Source organism: Lepisma saccharinum, chromosome 4 (assembly GCF_977018435.1).
Source record: "Lepisma saccharinum chromosome 4, izLepSacc3.1, whole genome shotgun sequence".
In the NCBI taxonomy this organism is placed as follows: domain Eukaryota; kingdom Metazoa; phylum Arthropoda; class Insecta; order Zygentoma; family Lepismatidae; genus Lepisma; species Lepisma saccharinum.
In genome coordinates this window covers 100145868-100167594 of record NC_139232.1, presented here as the reverse complement: position 1 = coordinate 100167594, position 21727 = coordinate 100145868, and the positions used below count along the sequence as shown (strand labels likewise).

The following is a 21727-nucleotide window of genomic DNA, read 5'->3' as shown; positions in this document are numbered from 1 at the left end:
CTAAATAACAAAAATACAAATTATAGCTTTGTATGAAATTGGGCAACCTCAACAACTTTAAATTAACTGACATTTAAGTAATTGCTTCCTGGGAATGCACCTTGCATTGTATAAAACATATTTTCAGTAATTCTCATGTTGACTTTTTCAGCAGCCTAACGAACTGAAAATTCCAACAGTTTACACAATTTTACCATGCATAGTATTTTATCACCTTTGTAAATTAGTATTCTATGAGGATAGTAAAATATAACTATTCATTTAAGTAAAATACTGATTTATTTTGCAACCTTTTCTTCAAAATGGACAGAGGGAATCACATTTGTTGTGAAGTACACTTCTGTTGAAGACTCTAAATTCACATTTTGATGTGTAAATTTATTGTGACATACATGAAATGCAATCAGAAGGAACATATGGAAAACAATATTATGCACACCGTGTAATAAAAACAATATTTTCCATCCATTGAAACAATAGCTATTTGCCGATACAGCACTTCCATGCTAAATTGTGTGTCATGAATATAGCACCATGTTTGAAACTTCCTTTTAGCTTAGTCAGAATAAGAAAGCATTAAGCGTTTTTACAAATAGCACCACAGTTTAGATTTTCTTTTGAATGTTGTATTGCTTGTAATAAAAATGTAATTATTATGATGCTGATTACACCTTAGTCACAAGGAATACATTAACACAATAAAGCAATGAATCTTGCACACTGCAGTTTTGCTAAGTAGTGGACATTTTTTAATTTCAGGTTTGGATGTCAAAATACACTTATCAATAACAATCTTGCAGAAAAATGATATGTTTGAAAAATTTTAAAATATTTTTTTTTCACCTTCACAGTAATCTTTGGTACAACATGAAGATGTCAGGAAAGTGAAAATCAAAATAACTTTTACCAATATGTAATGTATATGAAGTGTATTACACTTAATTTCTATACATATTATCCTTTTTGTTTGTTTATTATGATACAATACTAAAATTTACCTTGTTTCATGAGAGGAGGCCTTTATTATTTTATTCATAATTATGAGATATATTTTTTTTTGCCAAAAATAAAATTATTTTATGTGATTAGTATACCAATAAATTTAAAGAAATGTGTGTTCAATTGTAAAATGTACCTTCTCAATCAGATTAACATTTATAAAAGATCTATCTAAGCATACTCAAATACTTCCTTGGGAAACAACCAAAATTTATCTAGGAACACAAAAATAAAATAGCATTATGTAGAAAAATTAAGATGTCCAAAATTAAATAGTGTTTGTTTGTTTGTGTTAAGTTCACTTTATAAACAGACAGGCTAGTTGGGACCGGACATACAGTTTAATGAGGGATCCAAACTACATGCCTTGACCGGGATTCAAACCCAGGGGGCAAATTGAAAAACAACCTTCACATTACTGTGCTTAATACAATATTTCAAAAGTTCTGAAGAACATTATTCTTTAACAGTTGAAAATCATAAAAAATATGCCAGCTTTAAATATAATTAAAAGATGTAATTATTCTGTGCTATCGATGTTGTAAGAATGCACAATCTGGGTAAAGAAGAGTATGTTTATGATACAATTAACAAAGATGTCAAAACTATAGTAAAAATAAATAGAAAATAAATAAAAATTGAGATTCATGTGCACATGCTGGATTGTAAAGAAAAGCTAGCATACATGTAAAAAAAAAAAGACTGTAAAAGGAAAAGTGAATCTAAAAAAAGCAAGCAACAGTAAAAATTGCTCTCGTTCACATAAATACGAATCATATGAAATTGAAAATATCACAAAATGACAAAACCATGCTGTCAAGTTTTCACTTGGAAAACATTAAGTAGTTATGGTGCTGGTAATGTTGTTAAATTACACATATCACTAACATGCCCATTTATCACAGTTCATCATGGTCTAGATGTTGCTGCTGCTCTATAATAGAATTTACATGCGCCAATATTTCAGATTTAACTTGACTGTGTATCTGTATTCCACGAATGCTCTGCATGTCAGAAGAATGTTCAGTTCCTTCATATAAATAAACTGATGGGTATGCACGGACACCTGCTCGTTGACAAAATTCATAGTATGCTTCACAATCTATTTTTCCAGCTTTCACCCTTCCTTTCAATGCCTAATAAAAGAAATAAAGAACATAATCAATGTGCTGTTTATAAATATGAAATAAATTATAATGTATTTTCCTTGTGTTACTGTATTTTTTTAAAAGCAGATTGTTTTACAGCTCCTTTATACTTAGATAGGCTAATCATCTTCAGGACCTACAGTTTTAAAGTGATCACTAATTAGCACTAACGAAAACAATAATTTTTCTTTCTAATGACTATTTTTTTTATTTCTCATTGTTTTGCAATTATTTCACATGAAATATCATTTCTATTAGTCAAGTGTCAATCAAGCTTCAACAAATTCAGTTACATCTTCAGATTTTTAAAACTTTTTTATGTTCTTAATCATGTGTTCTTTTAATCAGTCCACTTACTCCTGTTTGCCTACTTTCTTGGATTTGATTTTGATTTGATTTGCTTTATTTTACTTTGCATTTTGTGCCACTTTTGACTAATTTGCAAAGATGGGGATGAGTGATGATATGATGAAATTGATGAATGGACACTCACAAATATCAGTGGCGTAGCATGGACATTTTGGGTGGGAATGCCAAGTCCGAAGGAAGGGTGTGACCTTTCTTGCTTAATAATTTACTTATGGTATTAGTCACCACATGTATTGTTTATTTGCCTGAAGTCAGCTGGGTTTTCAATAAAACATCATCCATGCATGTTTTATATAGAAAATGAGATGCCTCACTATGCCACAAATGTTTTGAACTCTGGTGTTTTATACCTTTCTGCATGATGCAAGTCATTAAAACCTACATGAATCACAAGCGCCTCTGCACAACAGTAGACGTCATTGTTGTGGATGATCCAACTACTGATATTTGGTTTATTTTACTTCGCTTTTCTACCACTTTTGATTGCGAATATGAATATGAGTGATGATATTGATGAAGGGACACTCACAAAGAACACCCGTGCTCACGCCGGGATTCGAACCAGGGACCTCTGTCATCTTGATGCACTGTGCAAAGCAGAGTGGATGATCCAAATATCGTACAATCTACTGGCGTTACAGTGCCGATTATTAATTCAGACCACTGTTTATTACATCTTGAGAATTTTGATAAATATTTAAAAATAATTTTGTCCAGAGACCATTCGTGTTACGAGTTTTCAAATGAATGCTAAACATTTCCATTGACACATTATTAAGTAGTTAGATAATAACGAAAAAATACAATTAAAAAAATTAATAGTTTTGCAGGTTAAGTGGTAGAGCAGCCACAGGCTGAATTTCTACCACGAAGACTTCACCAACTTATTTGACAAAAACTGGGTTGATCTTTTAGTTTCTAATGCACATCGCTGTTTGTGCGATAAATTATACAATGCAGTGGCCATTAAGAAGTAGTATATTTGAGATTGGTAAAGTTACGTCAGTCAATATTGCGTATTGTAGCATCACATAGCACGAGTTGCATAAGCTCGAAGAGCGAAGAACCAGGTAGGAATTATACTCCCGTCGTCTGCTTCAGAAGGCAGGAAGGGTCACATGAACCAATCACGGTAGATCTCTCTGCTCCGTACGCTGGCGTACGAGAGAGCATTTACGCGCTTGCTGTAGAAATCGAAGTTTTCCCTCCAGAAAGGCAGCAAGGAATATAGAGTCCTGTACGCTGAACCTGTTCGGCATCCGCCCGGGAAAGGCATTGAAAAGAGATGCTAGAACGAGTGTTGAGAGTGGAGCGTTGCAAGCGGATCGCGAAAAATAGCTATTATAATGCCATGAAGGTCAAACATATATGAAATTAGTCACGTTTTACTTTATAATCACAGCATTTAAGCATTTTTGAAATTTTAAATCTGGGAACGCCGGGCGCACTATAACGCTACGCCACTGACAAATATCCATGCCCAGGCCATGATTCGAACCTGGGATCCCTGGCGTCGTAGCACGATGTGCTAACCACTCCGCCACAGGGGCCAGCACTCTATTTTCTTGGATACCGTCCATCTACTGGCATTAAAATGAGATTTGAATAGTTGATCAATGTGCCTCCATTGATGATTGAACCAGAGAGCCCTTAATTACACAAGGCAATAGCATTACCAGTATGCAATCAGGGAAGTCTGTACTATCTGACACTACATGATATCCAGACATTACTAACAAGGATCTCAACTCAAGAATCAGCCTCATTTTTGTGTTCTGCATGATTCAGTCTTCTCATTTTATCTTCTTTTCTTTTAACTTTTTTGTTAATTTTTAATTTCTGGGATTATTTGCTGATGGATTCGGAAATTAGTCTGAAACGTTGGGAGAGACGTAAGACAGCCTTTTTGAAAGTACACTTCTTTTTCAAATTTTTTAGACTTGTTTTATTTTAGTAATGTAATTTTTATGAGCCTTAATCATAACACAAAGCCTTAATGCAAGAGCTATTACTTACTTGAGCAACTTGTTCAAATTCTGGAGCAAAGGAATGGCAATGGCCACACCAAGGTGCATAAAAATCCACCAGCCACGGCTCCTGGCTTCTCAATATTGTCTCAAACATCTGTGGTGTGAGCAATTCAACATCAGATGGGAGGAATTGAAACAGCCAGTGCTTCAATCCAGCAGCATTCAAGTGCTCATTATATGTGCTACAATAAAATAATAAATAAATGGAAAATTAGGATCCATTAGGTACTATTATTATATATGAACTTCAACTGACTCACTTTCAAATTATAATGTAGTAGATTACCTGGCAGAATATAAAGTTCATCACAATTGTCCATGTTATCACACTCAAATTACTAATTTGTAATAAAAGAATTAACAATGGTGTATTTTGCAGACTGGATGTTTCAGCTAATAAAAATTACTCATCCTCAGGAAACAGTTAAAATTTATTTTAGATGAAAAACTGAACATGATGCATCATTGTCATTGGGAATGTGCTGTAAATAAATGAACATTTTAACTCCATTCCAGAAACACTATAAGATATATTATAAATTATTTTATAAAAACTTACTTTAATTGCCTACCAACTTCCACAGCTCCTGTTACCATTTGCAAAAGCTATAGTTAATTATTATGTATTTGTGTAAGTCTTTTTAAGTGCTAAACTGCATTCTCTATTAACATTGTGTAAACGAAATGAACCCAAATAAATTAAAAAACTATTTTTATACTAGTACAGTCAAAAATAATCTGAACTTTGGCCACCACAGCATTGTATCTGCAATGACTCGCCTGCGGCTACGCAGAGGGTTAGTTGGTATGGTAGTACATGTGTAGCAGACAGTTTGTTCATGTAGCTCTCAAGGTAAACATGTTACGGCGAAGGCTATCTGGTGCCGATACCGCAGTTCGCCAGGGTGGTAAGATGACGCTTCAAGAGCAGTGAGTGAACTGGGTTAATCCTTCCGAAGCCTCCATATTCTCCGGATCTGGCTCCAGCTGATTATTATCTCTTTCCAAAGATGAAAGAGTTGCTCAAAGGGAAGGGATTCGCTTCAGCTGACGAAGGCGACGTGTGCGACACGCGCTCTGAAGGAGTCCAAAGATTGCCCTCAGTGTTGTTTTGAACACTGGCAGAAGAGCGTCACTGCCCAACGTCATTACTTTGAGGGTGGTGTTCTGTAAAAGGGTGTATGCATGTGCAATAAATGTTACTGAAAAAGTTCAGTTTATTTTTGACTGTACTGGTATAAAATATTTGCTATCAAGAAGCTGGTTCAAGGGAAAAAGTGGAATTTATTTTCATTCACAAATCCTGGCAAGTACAAAAATACTTGATTTTTCCTAACTTTCCCAGCTATACCCTGTCAAAGCACGAGTCAGAAATAGGTGTTCATTTGTACCATTTGACAAAAGCCACAATCTGTATCATATTTCAAGTTTTTTTAAAATTTTCGGATCTACCTAGGGATGGAAAGGAATCTAAAACCATTATTTTAATCTGAAACAATGCATTATATAAAATATTTTCCATAACTGTGGAATAATCTAGGTACACACAAAAATTTGGAAAACTGAAGTGGGACTTCTGTCAAAGTTCGTGTTACAGATTCATAACTTGTGGCATAAAAATATAAATTCTAATGATAGATTTTACTTTATCTATACATGCTGCATTGCAGTTTAGAAATTACCACACCTACCTTACTTGTGCTACACCGTAGGTATTGGTAGAATATAATCTCACACTTGGATATGATCTTACACCTTGTTCTTGACAAAGGCCTTGTTCTTCTACACAGTCAACTTCTGCTATGCGAACCATTGGCAAATCCTTCATTGACTGAAAATATAAATATGATTATTAATACATTGACCTATCATTCCCTGAAACTGAAATCTTTTTTTAGCTACAAAGCCAGAGGTAGTAGGTTTGGATCCTGGTTGATGCATGCATATGTCATTATGTGTGTCCCATTATCCAGTTCATTATCAAGATTAACCCACGGAGTAGAGAAGTAATGCACAAGAACCCAAACAGATTCGATAGCTTAGCATTACGCCATGAAGGCGTATAGGGGGTGTGGGGGTAATGCCGCACACTTTCTTGATCCGGTCGTGAGTGGGGATGATGTGATCAGCATCATGCCCCTGACTGCCTTTACCCCCCAAGGTTTCACCCAGGTAACCATGTCATTCGATGCTGGGTGGACACCAGGGCCGCTTCCAATGTTAGAAAAGTTCCCAGGTTTGAACCGGCCGGGGATCGAATCCGGGACCTTTAGAATGGTAGTTAGATGCCTTACCGACTGAGCCACCGCAGTAACAGAACCAAACAGAAAGAAAGAGAATTTTGTACACAATCTGTAGCACATGACCGATATTCCTGTCAACTCACATTATGGAAACTACCTGAAACATTGTTTTAAAAGTGTATATGCAGGAAAAAAATATTTATAAATATGCTCGCACAAGGCATATGTTATGCTCTCATTCTGAGTTTATACGAGGGCCACTATTTATATTTTGAGCCTTGGCAACACTGATTGAAGTTAGGCGCGATTTGACGTTTGCACGGAATCGTCTGGCATTATTGACCATAACGTACTTCAAATGTTTTGTCAATAGCTTCATTTGTGTTGTTTATGTTGCCTTGGAGATTGCGCGACAACAATAAAATGGAATTAACTCGTGAACATTTTCGTGAGATGATTTTTTACGATTTTCGACGTGGATTATCAAGACAAGAGTGCATCGATCAACTTACTTCCACATTTGGCGATGAAGCCCCATCCTTTGCCACTGTGAAACGCTGGTATAACGAATTTAATCGTGGCCGCCATTCGCTCACCGACGAGATTCGCGAAGGTCGTCCAAAATCAGTTGTTGTTCAAGAAAACATTGATGTTGTGCAAAACCTAATACTGCAAGATCGTCATGTGACATACTGTGAGATTGAGGCAACCATAGGCATTAGTTCCACCAGCATATATAAAATATTACATGATCATTTAGCTGTGAGAAAGGTATGTTCTCGTTGGATCCCACACAATTTGACAAAAACTCAAAAAGACGCTCGCGTCAATTGGTGCAAACAAATGCTCAATGAATACAATCGTGGTGCTTCAAAAGACGTATATAAGATTGTAACAGGTGACAAATCATGGATATATGCATATGAGCCGGAACGTAAACAGCAGTCGACTGTATGGGTGTTTCAAGATGAACCCAATCCAACAAAAGTTGTTCGCGCTCGAAGCACATCGAAACAAATGGTCGCCTGTTTTTTCGGGAAAACTGGTCATGTGGCAACTGTGCCTTTAGAGGAACGTAGAACGGTCAACTCTGAATGGTACACAACAATTTGTTTGCCAGAGGTCTTCGGTCAAATACGGAAAACAAACAAACGCCGTCGGATCATTCTTCATCAAGACAATGCCAGCTGTCACACATCTCGTCTAACAACCGACTTTATGAACAGGCAAAAAAATCGAATTGATGGGTCATCCGCCATACAGTCCTGATTTGGCACCCAATGACTTCTTCTTGTTCCCGAATGTCAAGAATAAATTGCGTGGACAATGATTTTCGTCGGCGGAAGACGCCGTTGATGCGTTCGAAAACCATATTATGGAGGTGTCTCAAGAAGATTGGAAAAACTGCTTTGACAAATGGTTCGAACGAATGCAAAAGTGTATTGACCATAAAGGAGAATACTTCGAAAAACAAAGAAGCAGTTTTCAATGCCAAATTCCTGTTTTTTCATTGTTAGGCTCAAAATATAAATAGTGACCCTCGTATTTCTAAATCAGAAGTGCTCAATTGTGCACAGTCACCTCTAATGCATTATCACAAAGAATCTCATTTGCATGTGTATATATTGGTACGAAGTGTAGGTTATATATTCCAATTATAAATTCTACGCTACACAGATTTATAAAATTTGCATCACGGGCTGAATTGATGCGACTTTGAATCTATAGCAATACCAACGCTGATACTCTTGCCGATATGTTAAAATAGCCGACATTTAATCAGACAACACATTTCCCACACAATCCTGGTGCAAAATTAATGAAAATTATGCAATTTACCCCAATAAGTATCTGCTCAAGCCTCCGGTTTCTGATCAATGTGCTTAATAAATAACATAATGGCATGATTGTAACATTCTTATGCTCACAGAAAGAAAGAAGAGAACAGGGTACCTTAGCAAACTCTCTCCAGACTGGAGCAAATTGTCGGCATGGACCACACCAAGGAGCAAAGAAATCAACCAACCAAATTTCCTCCAGCGATTTTTTCCAAATAGAATCATAGAACAAATCATATGTAAGTTTCAGTACTGCAAATAAGACAAAAAATTTAAAAAAATAAATAACAGAGATGATTTTCTTCACATTCTAATAACTAATATGCTGATAACAGATATTCTACCAGTCTGATAAAAAATTACAAGAGTTCCTAGAAGAAAATGAATTAATAAAACCAGAACATATAAGTATGTTTATATTCATAAAAACAGTGATATTGCACTAAATTACAGACTATTTACATACAGGGGATGGACAAAAATATGGAAACAACTGGTATAAAACAGGTAGCCATTCCAAACACGATCTGCGTCTAAATGGTAGGTGGTGCTCTGGTCACTGGCACTTCCTGTGAGGTATACACCCTGGCCAACCTGACAGATGTGCCAGTTACAGTTCAGCGACCGGTCTGTGCAGGTTATCGTGAATCATGCCGTAGCTGACAGAGTTTCAAAGAGGGCAAATTGTGGGTGCACGTATGGTGGGAGCTTCCGTGACGAAAGTAGCGGAAATGTTTGGTGTATCAAGAGGCACAGTCTCGAAGATCATGACTGCCTACGAGACTTCCGGAAAAACCGCATCAGCGAAGCACCAGCGTGGACGCAAGTGTGTGTTGCGTGACAGAGACTGACGCACAGTGGGTAGAATTGTGACCAAGCAGAAAATCACCACGGCTCCAAAAGTCACTGCTGAGCTGAATACAGTGCTTACAAACCCTGTTAGCGTCAAAACAGTCAAAAGAGAACTCCACAAGCAGGGTATTCATGGCAGATCTGCAATTCCCAAACCACTCGTGACTGTTGACCATGCTGCTAGACGGAGACAGTGGTGCATTGCCCATAGAAACTAGACAATGGAGCATTGGAAGACTGTAATCTGGTCAGATGAGTCATCCTTTACATTGTTTTCAACTGCTGGCCGAGTGTACGTGTGGAGAACGCCAGCACAAGCGTACGATACAGACTGCCTGTTACCGAGAGTGAAGCATGGCGGTGGTTCAGTGATGATTTGGGCAGCCATCTCCTGGTATTCTGCCGGACCCATCATCACCCTGCATGGATATGTCACTGCCAGAGACTACGTAATCATTTTGAGTGACCAGCTGCATCCCATGGTGCAAACTTTGTTCCCAGATGGTGATGCCATGTTTCAAGATGACAGAGCCCCTGTTCATACAGCTCACATCGTCCAGGACTGGTTTGATGAGCACGAAGATGAAGTGTCACATCTGCCATGGCCTCCACAATCACCAGACAATATTATTGAGCCCCTGTGGTCGGTTTTGGAGGACGAGGTGCGAGACCGCCACCCACCACCATCATCTCTAGAACAACTTGCAGCTGCTTTCGAGGAAGAATGGTACAACATCCCTTTGACAACCTTACGTGACCTGTATTCGTCCATTCCACGTTGACTGCAGGCCGTTCTGCATGCCAAAGGTGGTCCTACTCAATATTAATAAAGGTAATGTGCATTTTTGCAGGTGTTTACATATTTTTGTCCATCCCCTGTATATGTTGGATTGGTAAAGTTATCAGTAATTTTACAGATAACAATATGCCTATATTGAACAATGTTGATAGAGAAGCTATTAATCTGTTCCACCCTTGATTGAAAACAATTAATACAATTTCTGAAACAAGTGGTACAGCAATTTAAAATTTTCATACATAATGTACTTAATATTAACTTTTTAATTTTTTCTACTTTAAGTAAAAAAAAAAAGTTCAGGCAATATCATGATCCAGTTTTGTACAGTGATCAGCTAAGATTGCACAATTATATAGAGCCACTAACATGACTTTCACATGTTAAAATACACTGACAAACAAATTACTTATTAATATAAATCACTCAAATTCCTGAAGATGGAAATGAGCTGATCATGCCACAAAAGAACATTTTAAATTTTGTCCACAGTACAGGAAATTTGATCAGCACCATGCTTCGGTCCTACCACCACATTCTCTGAATGTGCCTTCATGGCATGATGGTACGTGCACGGCAAACTTTACCTTTTATTATTATTATTATTATGCTTTGGTCACTGGGTTGCTTTCAGTCACCCATTGATTAGAAGATGGATGAGCCCTTGTACCATTTTATGCATGGATACTTTGAGAAACACCTTCTGTTCTGACCACACATGCTGGGAAACGAACCTGGGTTTCCTATGTGCCATTCAGAAGCACCAACTAGACGCACTTGACATTGTACAGCATAACTGTTTAAACAACTTACCTGGAGGATTCTTCATATCTTGAACAAATTCCACGATTTCCTCCATAGTGTGAGATCCATAGAAGTGGTTGGGTTTGGAGTTATTGTATAAAATAGTTGTGGGATACGAATTGATATTATACTGTTTGCAAAGGGTAACATGGATGGTGCAATCAACTGTTCCAAAATGCACAAAATCCACAATGCGGCTGGCTTTCCGAAATTCAGGTAGGAACTTCATGCATGGTGGGCACCATGGTGCAAAAAAATCTACGAACCACAAGGACCCATCTTCAATCACTTGTGGAAAATCCTTGGGAGTCAAAATTCGCACATTGGCAGATGCTCCGCTTTCACGGGCAAATTTTGCGACATCGTGTGCAGTTTCTCGTCCATGGTGGAACTCGTACCCTCCACCACTCTTAAATACGGAGAAAACAGGGTACTTTTGTATGTGCATCTCTTGGCACAGAAAACGTTCCCTAGCACAATTTACCCTTCCAATTTTCATTCCTTCTAATAATGCTGGTATTTTCTTAAGTTCTAAATTGTTCCTTGCCTCTCCAATGTAGAAATACACTAACCATGAAGCCTCGTCTCCTAATTTCAATCGTGTTACCATGTCCTGCAACAGAATATGAAATCAAGTGTAAGAATACTGTAATTAAAGACTAAAAACACAAAGAGGAAAGAAATTACAAGAAGTCCACAAGAGTGGCTACAAGCATCAGGACTTACAGAGAAAAATGGAAAAATGCAACAAAATAAGAACAGATCTTAATGAAATAAAAGAGAGAGAAAGGGAAGAAGGAACACACGAACTGAGCAGGAAAACGAAAGGTGAAATTATTTTTTCACAACAAAAAACTAAGTTTCAGCAAACCATGTTTTGGGTTAACAACTCAAAATGTGAAAATAAAGAGTCAAAAAGTAAAAGCACGTAAAATCTGCCACTGTTTTTATATCAATATGTGGTGTTAATACAATTTTTTAAAAAAACGTTTTGGATGTTACTCTAATTATTTCCACACTGTCAAAAATGTAATTACGTTTCAATTGTCACATTCCTTTCATGAATCAAACAAAACACACAAAAAAAATGAACTTCTGTTAAAACAATTTCATTGTCTCCCCTGCTTTAGTTACGAGATTTTATTAACTATACTTAGAATAATTTTAATACACTGTTACATTTTGTTGCTCTTAAAATTACACGTATATATATCAAAACAACACATGAATAGTGTTACATGTGTGACATTCACATAAAATATAATGTTCTACATATGTGCTTGGATTAAAATATTCAAAATGAACTGATTTCATAGAATTATGAAGCACTTGTGGTGTCTGCTGACAAATGAGTAAGATGACATAGCCCGAATTCATGAAGAGCATTAATGAAAATGTGTTACGTGTATGACACTTTAAAACTGTAGTAAAGTTTGACTTCATTTGTCTGTGCCACTTACAGGTTACAGATGCTAATAAATTTTGTTGGTGAAAACATGAAAATTATATGCATTTCCCAACATTTAAATCTTAATGCAATTAAAAACAGTAATACGAGGGTCAATCAGAAAGTAACCGCCATTGTGGCGTGGCACTAGTAGTAGTGGGCAGAGCGCAACCGTTGTTACATCACGCAATCTGTGATTCAGTAAGCCTCCAGCTGTGCTAGTGAGACCATCGTAATGCCGCGCATGTGCACAAAATGTGTGCTGCCATCGAAAATCCCGCCAAATGCGAGGTACGTAGAGTGGTAAGAATTCATGGAACGTGGTACGACAATCACTTCTGAAGTTTACTGTAACACTTTACAGAAACTGAGAAGAGCCATCCAGAACAAACGTCGCGGTCTGCTGACATCTGGGGTCGTGTTCGTGCATGACAACGCTCGCCCTCACACTGCTCAGTGAACACAAGACCTTTTGCGTAAAATTAAAATGGGACGTTTTTGATCATCCCCCGTACAGCCTGAACTTGGCTCCATCTGATTTTCATCTGTTCACTCACATGAAGAAGTGGCTTGGGGCACAGCACTTCGCTGACGATGAGGATCTTCAAAATGCTGTGACAGGTTGGTTGAATTCCCAGGCGGCCGAGTTTTATGCAGAAGGGATTGGTAAGTTGGTGAAACACTATGACAAGTCTTGAATTTACATGGCAACTATGTTGAAAAGCAGAAGACAGCTGTACCTTTCAGATGTAAAGTAAAAATTTGTTGTATCTTTGAGGGATTTTTATTTACAGCCAAACGGCGATTACTTTCCGAATGAGCCTGGTAATTTCCAGATTGGCTCATTTTGTTCATTATATGGGGTAGGACCATTTTTCGTGGAATTTCCCAAAAAATAAATTAGTTTTAAGCACGAGAAGTGCATGTTTATATTAAAATTTAACATAGTACATTACCTGAAATGCTTCACTATCCAATTCAGTGGCTTCTGGTAGGAAAGACAGAACTTCATTAGCTATCTCCTTAGCTTCCGAACTTTCCACTAAGTGAGCATGTTCTTTTGTAACCTTTGCTGGCTCAAAGTAGGCAGTGCCATCCTCAAATCCAAGTCTCTTGCACAGCCCACTACTTTTCACACAATCTACAATACAAGTGATTACAAGATTGTTCTGAAAGTAGATGAAAAGATACATTAGAAATGCTGCAAAAGTAATACATGGGTGCAGTGAATTCTTAGTAAACTATTTTTTTCTTTGATTTTTGAGATTGAAGGAAGACAGTGACATACCCAGGAGGGGGAGGGGTTGATGGGGGTTATAACTAGGGCTGACCCGATAGCACTTTGAACCGATACTTGTATAATTCCAAATTTAAAATAACAAAGGTTATATTTATACATATATATATATATATATATATATATATATATATATGTGTGTGCATCTGTGTAGTTATTATTATTATTACATTCTATACGTATGCATTTCTGTCGAGGGGCGATGAAAAAATAAACCCACCAAACGATGTTCTGTTGCAATGATGCATCTCAACTTTACATTTTTCTTTAAGTGACAATCGATCAGATGTTTCAAATATTAGAGAGGAATGAGATCCCAGAAATATCTAAGAGCAAGGCAATCGTGTGGTCGTCGTCCTCCTCTTCCCCAATGTTGAAAAATGAGACTATGCCTCTTCAACCTCCTCTAAAACTAAGGGATCAATCACTCTTCCAAAACTAACATTAAATCATTCGTGATCACAAGAATAATTGGCAATTTACCAGCTCCGGACACGACGTCTAAAACTAACAGTAAAGCTGTAATCAAAAACCAATCTAGTCTCTTTTTTATCCTTTAACAAAGAGAGTAATAATTAGTAAACGAAATGTAAGGAAAGAATGAAAACTTACCAATCTCTTGCTTCTATATCAGGCGATTGACTTCAGTACAGTGATATTCCGAAGTGACTTTGCTTTCGATATACTTTCAGCAAATGATTTCTAAGAAAAATTAAATGCATAGTTCTATTGCTTGGCGTGGGAGGAAATCCAAACCCATCACTACACTTTCCAGAAACTAACTGCCGTCATCTGTCGACCAAAGAAAATGATTCCCCTGCTGCGTTCCTTGTGCCGAAACATGCCTGCTGACAAACAAAAGTCTAAAGTTGGAAAGGAAAAGGGGGATTAGCCCAGTTATTTGAATTTCCAGGAAAATGCTATGCACTATGTCTGAGACATGTCCACAAACACCAAAGACAGTGGAAGGATTATTACCAACAGGTGCATCGTTGGCTTTCGGGACCTCATTGGGGTTATTGTTACACGAGACCGCATCTGTACGAACAAAGCCTGGTAGACTTCGAAGAGAACTAAACAGAAGCAGCGAACTCCTATGGGGATAATTTCACGCTACGCTTCATTTCCAAGATACTTGACCGCGAGTCTTATCTGCGTACAGATCTTTGTGTCACGCATATGCTGTTCCCGGAAACTTGACTACAGGTTCATTTAACAAATGCAGAATTATTTTTCATTTTTTTTTAAAACAAAAAGTAAGTTGAAAAAAGGTGAACTAAAATTAGAAATGGAAAAAGACAATTGGTTTTTGCCGTGCCTCTAACGACTCAAAAACAATGGTATTAGCTAGTATCGGTGCAAAAATATCAACCGATACTTACTGATTCCGATACCCCTGGTATCGGCCAATACCGATACATGAGTATTGGTATCAGCTCAGTCCTAGTTATAACCCCCCTTCCCTTTGGCCCAGTATTCCTAAAAATAAAAAAAGAAGGCGAAAGGTGGAAAATATGACAAAATGAGGGTTGACTACCAAGAAAATGTTTACATAACCTTTCCCTTTCAAAAATCCTGGGCATGCCACTGAAAGAAGAGACCTTATTTCTTAATTTTTAAATCTTATTGTTTAAAAAACTCACCAGTATTGCTGCAACTTTGGTTCTTGTTTCCCATGAAGGACAGTTTTCATGTTTATCACAGAAGAATACAAGAAAAGGTTCAGTGTTGTACTCCTTTACAAGTTCCCGGTAATTATTTTCATTCAAGTTAATAATTTCAATGGGTAGGTAGTCAAGAACATGATTCACCATCTCATCTGCTGTGTAATCACCTTGGTATCTTCTTCCCTGAAAAAACAAATAATACCACTGGTGTTATACGAATACAAAATATAAACTGCAATATTACGCAACGACCATTTTGCACCTTCAATAAGAATATGTAATTGCATGAGCTACATCTGTATATGGTAGCAACTAATCGGACATGACGATTTTGACTTACAGCCAGAATTCAACAGAAAGCATAAGTTGTATTATACATCAACTTTACAGTCATGGTAAATTCTTGTAATAGAAAAACTTGAATATTAGCAATTTAATGAGTTCAGCAGCACAGCTCATTCTGATATGGAAACAGTTTGTGTCAACCAAATATAAGGTAACCCTATATTGTAAAAAAAATATATGCATGTAAATATGTATGTGTGTTTCATTTATATTTATAAAACATATTTCTTTCAAATAATAATATTAGTTAATACAAGCTGCCCAACTTTCTTCAAAAGAAGTTTCATTCTTCATGTTAACGAAAAAAAATTGGGGGGGGGGGGTTGCACAAGGAGCTAGCTATACATCATTAATAAATGGGAACAAAAAGAACAGTAAGTGATGCTCATCTGACAATTAGTCATACCACTTATCCCACATTTTTTTTATTTCTTAAAATTTATATAAAACTTATATCAAGTATTGCAGGCTTTCTCACATCAAAGATAAAGTTCCTAAAATTTGCAGGCAAACAACCAGCATTTTTTTATTTGTAGTGCTTATGCACATACATTAGACATAAAGCCATGCTTAAACAAATATTAAAATTAATTAAAACACTAATATAATTTTAATATGGAAACAAGGCTTAATTATATTACAATTAAAACACACTAATCTACTACTATTTATGAAACTGAATCTATACCTACATTGCTTTAAAGTTTTAAGTCTAATATATCTAATGTTCACAAGGAAATAAAATTACAATAATGAAATATATTGCTAAAACACCCTTATTTGCAACAAAACTTTACCCATACTGCTGTTGCAAAACATTCTTTGACAATTCATGAAAAATATAGTGTTACACAAATCGATGCACCAAACATAATACTCAGAATGCATGAATGATTCAACTTACTTCAGGATAAAGCATGATCCAAGGAATTATGTTAATTCCTTCTTGTGAACACAAAAACCAATCGTCTTCACAATTTACAGCACCAATTCGAATAACACCTTCTAATTCACGAGCCATTGCTCGCCACTCTGGGGCGATTTTGTGGCAGTGGTTGCACATCGGCGAGTAAAAGTTAATGAACCAAATGTCATCAGATTCCAAAGCTTGCTCTGAAAAATGATAAAATGAATTAACAATTTGCAAGAGTAAAAATACACCTGAATATACCAGTATCAATAATGAAATTTTAAATGTATAGCATAACTAGAATTTTAATTTTCAACATTTGTAGTGACTGTGATAATGACTATAAAAATTCAAATTTAATTTTATGTGTCATTCACCTGTCCCATTGGATGAAGGAAGCAAATACTCTATTTTGTTGATTAGCTGCAGAGCATATCTATTAAATAGAAATGAGAGATGCAAAAATGGTGACCATATGTAAATTCTTTTAAATATAAATACATTTCTTTAGCTCACGTAGAGTTAAAATAAGAACTGAAGTGAAAGAAAATTCCACTGCCTTAAACTGTGCTCATTTGATTGATTCATCTTTTTCCTTGTACTCTATTGTAAATGTGTGTGAACACATCTTTCAATGCACACACAAAGGTTTTGCAATACTCCATGTTATGTAACAAATGATCATTAAAATTATTATTAGCCTACTGAACAATTTTCTGGAATTTATTTACATGTAAAAAAAAAACACTTTTCTCTACTTCTCTGGGTTTTCAGTACATTTTTGTAATTAGTACATGTATATAATTTGTTACTTTTACATTCCTTAGCAAGCATTTTTTAAATTTTCTTTCATGAACCATCTATATGTGCATTACTTGCACTATCTTATACTTCACAACAACATGTAAAAAGTGCCTACCAAATTCATTCTTGCTTAATGTAATAATTTCAGGATCATCATCATAAATTCCAAAGTTTTCAGAGTAATACTTCCACGAATGGTATTGTGTTTGTCCCTTTCCATTTAAGCCATCTTCCCCATGCAAATCATATTTTTTCCTAGATTCTTCATCCTTCAAAACCTCATATGCCTTGGTGATCGTAACAAACCTGTCATGAGCATCTGGATCATCCTGTACAGAGAAGAGAGAGAAAGAGAAGAAGATGAATTCCAAAGCTCGAAGCTAAGTAATTGGAAACTACCGGAACTAAATAAAACTAACAGTAAATGATTACTGGAACATTGAGTTTTCACTCTGATGCATTTCACCTCTCCCTCTCTGCGTATAATACCTGAAAAATATTGTTTGGAAAAGTACAGTCATAAGATAATAAGTATAATGTATGGTGCTGGTGACCCTTCACACACCTGCGAGAAAGTGGAAAATTTCGTTTTAAGTCCACTTTATGCATAGATAGGCTAATTGGGACTGCACGTACAGTTTAAGGTGAGATGAGAACTACTATGTACATCCACCGGGTATCGAACCTGCATTATAACTGAGTAATTAGTGATTTTATGTTGTTGCATGTGGGGAGTTACTTGTTTCTTTTCCTTTTTTAATATTGTGTATAAATTGAGTATCACTTGTTGAATGTTTGCCACACTGATGTAACACATTATTAAGAGTGGATGTTGCACTTATCATATAGGTGAAGCTCTGAAGTATGCTTGCAAGGATGAAAGTGTCAGATTATTTTTAATGTTCTTGTTAGGTTTCACATCTGCAGTAAACTTACATTATTATTCAAATATACATGTGTGTTTGTGCTTGTGGAATGAAATCTGCTTTTAAAAAAATGGTGAAAGTGGTCTGGGGTGTGAGGAATTAGATGTAAGCTAGTCATACTTTGGAGCTAAATATCTTGTTTATTTGTGATTTCTACATCTTGAAAGAAATTTCAGGCTTCGTAAACATGTGCTATTTGACACATTTTGCTCCTGTAACCATGTGGCAGGAAGTGCATACTTTCAACATATTTATGTTATTTCATTACAAGTTTTCTTCCATACGTAATCTATTTATTAGGCAAAACATGTGGAGCTAATTAAAACTATTCGTAATTTTATGATGTTAGGTTAGGTTTGATGCTCACAGTAATTTTACATTATCCTTTAAATTTTCATGTCTTTTTGTGCATGTAGAATGAAATTTGCCTTAAAAAACTAGTGAAAGTGTTCTGGTATACAAGGAACTGGAAGCATACTGGTTACATTTTGGGACTAAATACCTTACTTATTTGTGATTTCGAAATCTTGAAATAAATTTCAGGCTTTGCAACACATTGAAATCTTTAGATAAAAAAAAGTCAACATTTTTAGGGTGTACCATTGGTCACTGGCCCACAGAGATCAGCATCACCTGTAGAGGAGGAAAACAAAATAAGTTTTTGACATCATGCCAGCTCTCCAATTAGGACAATAGGAGGTTCAACCACCTTTTTAAGTGTCAACTGGCAAGAACATTAGTTATTTTATTCACTTTCTACATCTTTAAATTACGTGTGATAAGGACAAATTATGAATTGATGAAATGTAAAAAAATAATAATAATAATCTCAAGAGAAACACCTATAACATACATAGGAATCAAACCTATACACATGAGTTTCTAACAATAAAAATAATTTGATTTCCTTAGAGGCTAGAGATAATCATAAAGAACAGATTGTTTTTCTGCATACACATCACAATAATTTTATAAACATTACCTTATTTTTGTCCGGATGCAACTCGACAGCTAATTTCTTGAAAGCTCTTCTGATTTCTCGAGTATCAGCAGTTTTTGGCACTCCCAAAAGATCATAATAATCCTCTCCATATGAGGATGAGAGATAAATTAATAGCAAAAGAATCTGCCAAATATTAATAACCATTCTGGAACTGTAACAAGATGAAAATACGCTATTATTTATAAAAAAATAACGGAAACTGGATTTTTTAAAAAAGGAAGTGTAATGGAAGGACAAAAAGAATACAATGAAAGGTAAAAATTTTTAAAGCCCGGAAACGGATTTCTTCACATTTACAGGAGAAAGTACTTACGTAATTGAGTTTCTATAGACTTGTGATAGGTCGTACAAGTGTTCTCTCTCATCGGTCAAGTTATATCACTGTTAATTCATGTTTGTATGTGAGTGCTAATGGAACCGGTAAATGTCTGTTATATCGGAGACACATTTCTTCATTTTTACAGAAGAAACTACTTACGGAAATGAGTTTCTGTAGTATTCTGAAAGTTCTTGGAGGTATTTTCTCACCATAGAATGCTGCACAACAAGAAATAAGCACTTTTGATATAATAAACTTGCATTTTGTGCAAAGCGACAACATTATGCCGTTGTTTCCATTATGTACCTGCAGATGGCACGAGCGTTGAAAGTCATGCAGTCTCGCCAGTGTTTCCAAACGTGCCTTTTTATAACCAGAATTCTTTTTTTTAACTATGCTTACCCAACCTAACCTAACCTAAGCTTGCCGGAAATGGTTCGTGGGGCTATCGTGAATGGTTTTTGGGTCTATCCATCAATGGTTTGTAATGACATAATGAACACGAAAGTACGTATTTTTCGGTTAAGAAGGTTGAAACACTGCATACCCACTCCAAATCGACAAAACACAAGCACGACGCGCGATAATCCACAGCTGTGCACGCCATATTGCATGTTCCGCAACGGAAGAAAGGACCCAAAAGAATTACTCATAATGTGAAAAATCGAAGTTATTTTCGTGTAAAAAGCATAATGGCACCTTCAACTATGTTCCGCAATACACAATTGGTAAGTACGAACCATTTAAAACTGAAAATATCCGATAGAAATATGTCTCCGATATAACAGACAATTACCATGGAACCTAACCCAACAGGCCTAACCTTACCTCGTAGGCATACCTCGTCCCCATGATGGTTCGTGGGGCTATCGTGAATTTTTGGCACGGTAACAGTAGTATAAGCCGGATACATGTTAAACTCGTTTATTTTCAAATAAAAATCATTGCTACTTACCTCATATGAATACCGGAACATTTTTCAAGCTGGGGAAAAACAATTTCCCCGGCTTCAGAAAGTCCTCAAGAACGCAATTCCGTAAGTACTTTCTCCTCTTTTCTCCTGTAAATTTTAAGAAATCCGTCTCTGGCTTATACTATCGTTACCAAATGATTTCCATAAGTACTTTCTCCTGGAAATTTGAAGGAATCCGTTTCCCTCATACGATAATGTTAGCATTAACTAAATTATGTAATCCTACTGGTCGAAAAGAGATGGTTAAATAAACATGTAAGAGTAGTAGTAATTATTGTAGTCAACAGAAGGTAAATTATTACAATAGTTATTCAATAATAGTAAACTAAACATAAAGTAGCAAATATCTTAAAAGTTTGAGTGTTCGGATTTATTTTAGTTTTGAAGTTTCTTACCAAGTAATCTGGAACTGTAACCAAGTAAGGTAAATTGTAGCAGAGATTGTAGACATTCAAATGACAAAAAAGTATGACAGGGGTGATCACCATTTATGTAAACTTATTTCAGACGTTTGGCACTTACTAAAGTGTTACCTTATACAACAACTGTTCATTTACTATAACACATCTTACGTGGATGTTATTGTTTTCTTTAATATTCACACAACAAATGAGAGACCAACAACGTTAAGTTTGGATTTTGATACGAGAACGTTTGAAAATTGAGCAAATTTATTACTTTATAAGATTACAATTAAATATATGAATAATGTAGCTTACTTACTTAAGTTCTATAAATAACATAAATTATGTAAATATTATATAAAAAGACAATTTTATATGAATGCTTTGGTCCTCCCACTTGTTCTTATGTAGGCTGCCATCTTTAAAAGCTACGAAACGCATAACGATTGGTTCATTGGTTAGCCAAGATAATTTTACGTCGGATTCCTTCATTTGCTACAATCTCACCATTGAGGTTATCTCTTCTATGAGGGTTAGAGAATAATGCGCTTTG

The 21727-nt window shown here is 36.0% G+C and overlaps 1 protein-coding gene across 2 annotated transcripts; it reads right to left on the bottom strand.

Annotated features, from left to right (window-relative positions):
- Positions 1–260: 260 nt before the first annotated feature.
- On the bottom strand, positions 261–21597 carry LOC145986665 (endoplasmic reticulum disulfide reductase DNAJC10-like). Of its 2 annotated transcripts, none has more exons than XM_083120949.1 (11): positions 21494–21597; positions 19458–19629; positions 17665–17878; positions 16740–16948; positions 15467–15673; positions 13483–13695; positions 11089–11692; positions 8743–8879; positions 6238–6377; positions 4533–4728; positions 261–2135 (listed from the first exon to the last, which is right to left on the bottom strand). In XM_083120949.1, the coding sequence occupies exons 1-11, from the start codon at positions 21511–21513 to the stop codon at positions 1899–1901; spliced, it is 2349 nt and encodes a 782-aa protein (XP_082977075.1). In that variant the 5' UTR covers positions 21514–21597; the 3' UTR covers positions 261–1898. The 2 variants fall into 2 exon arrangements, with proteins under 2 accessions (XP_082977075.1, XP_082977074.1); XM_083120948.1 differs by lacking the exon at positions 21494–21597 and adding an exon at positions 21166–21317.
- Between the last annotated feature and the right edge of the window lie 130 nt (positions 21598–21727).

Excerpts from the sequence above, each read along its gene's own strand:
- LOC145986665 (XM_083120948.1), bottom strand. The coding sequence starts at position 21,221 with ATGTCTACAATCTCTGCTACAATTTACCTTACTTGGTTACAGTTCCAG. Across the intron at positions 19,630-21,165 it reads TTACAGTTCCAGATTACTTG|TTCCAGAATGGTTATTAATA; the intron begins GTAAGAAACTTC and ends ATCTTGTTACAG. Across the intron at positions 16,949-17,664 it reads ATTAAGCAAGAATGAATTTG|AGCAAGCTTTGGAATCTGAT; the intron begins GTAGGCACTTTT and ends ATCATTTTTCAG.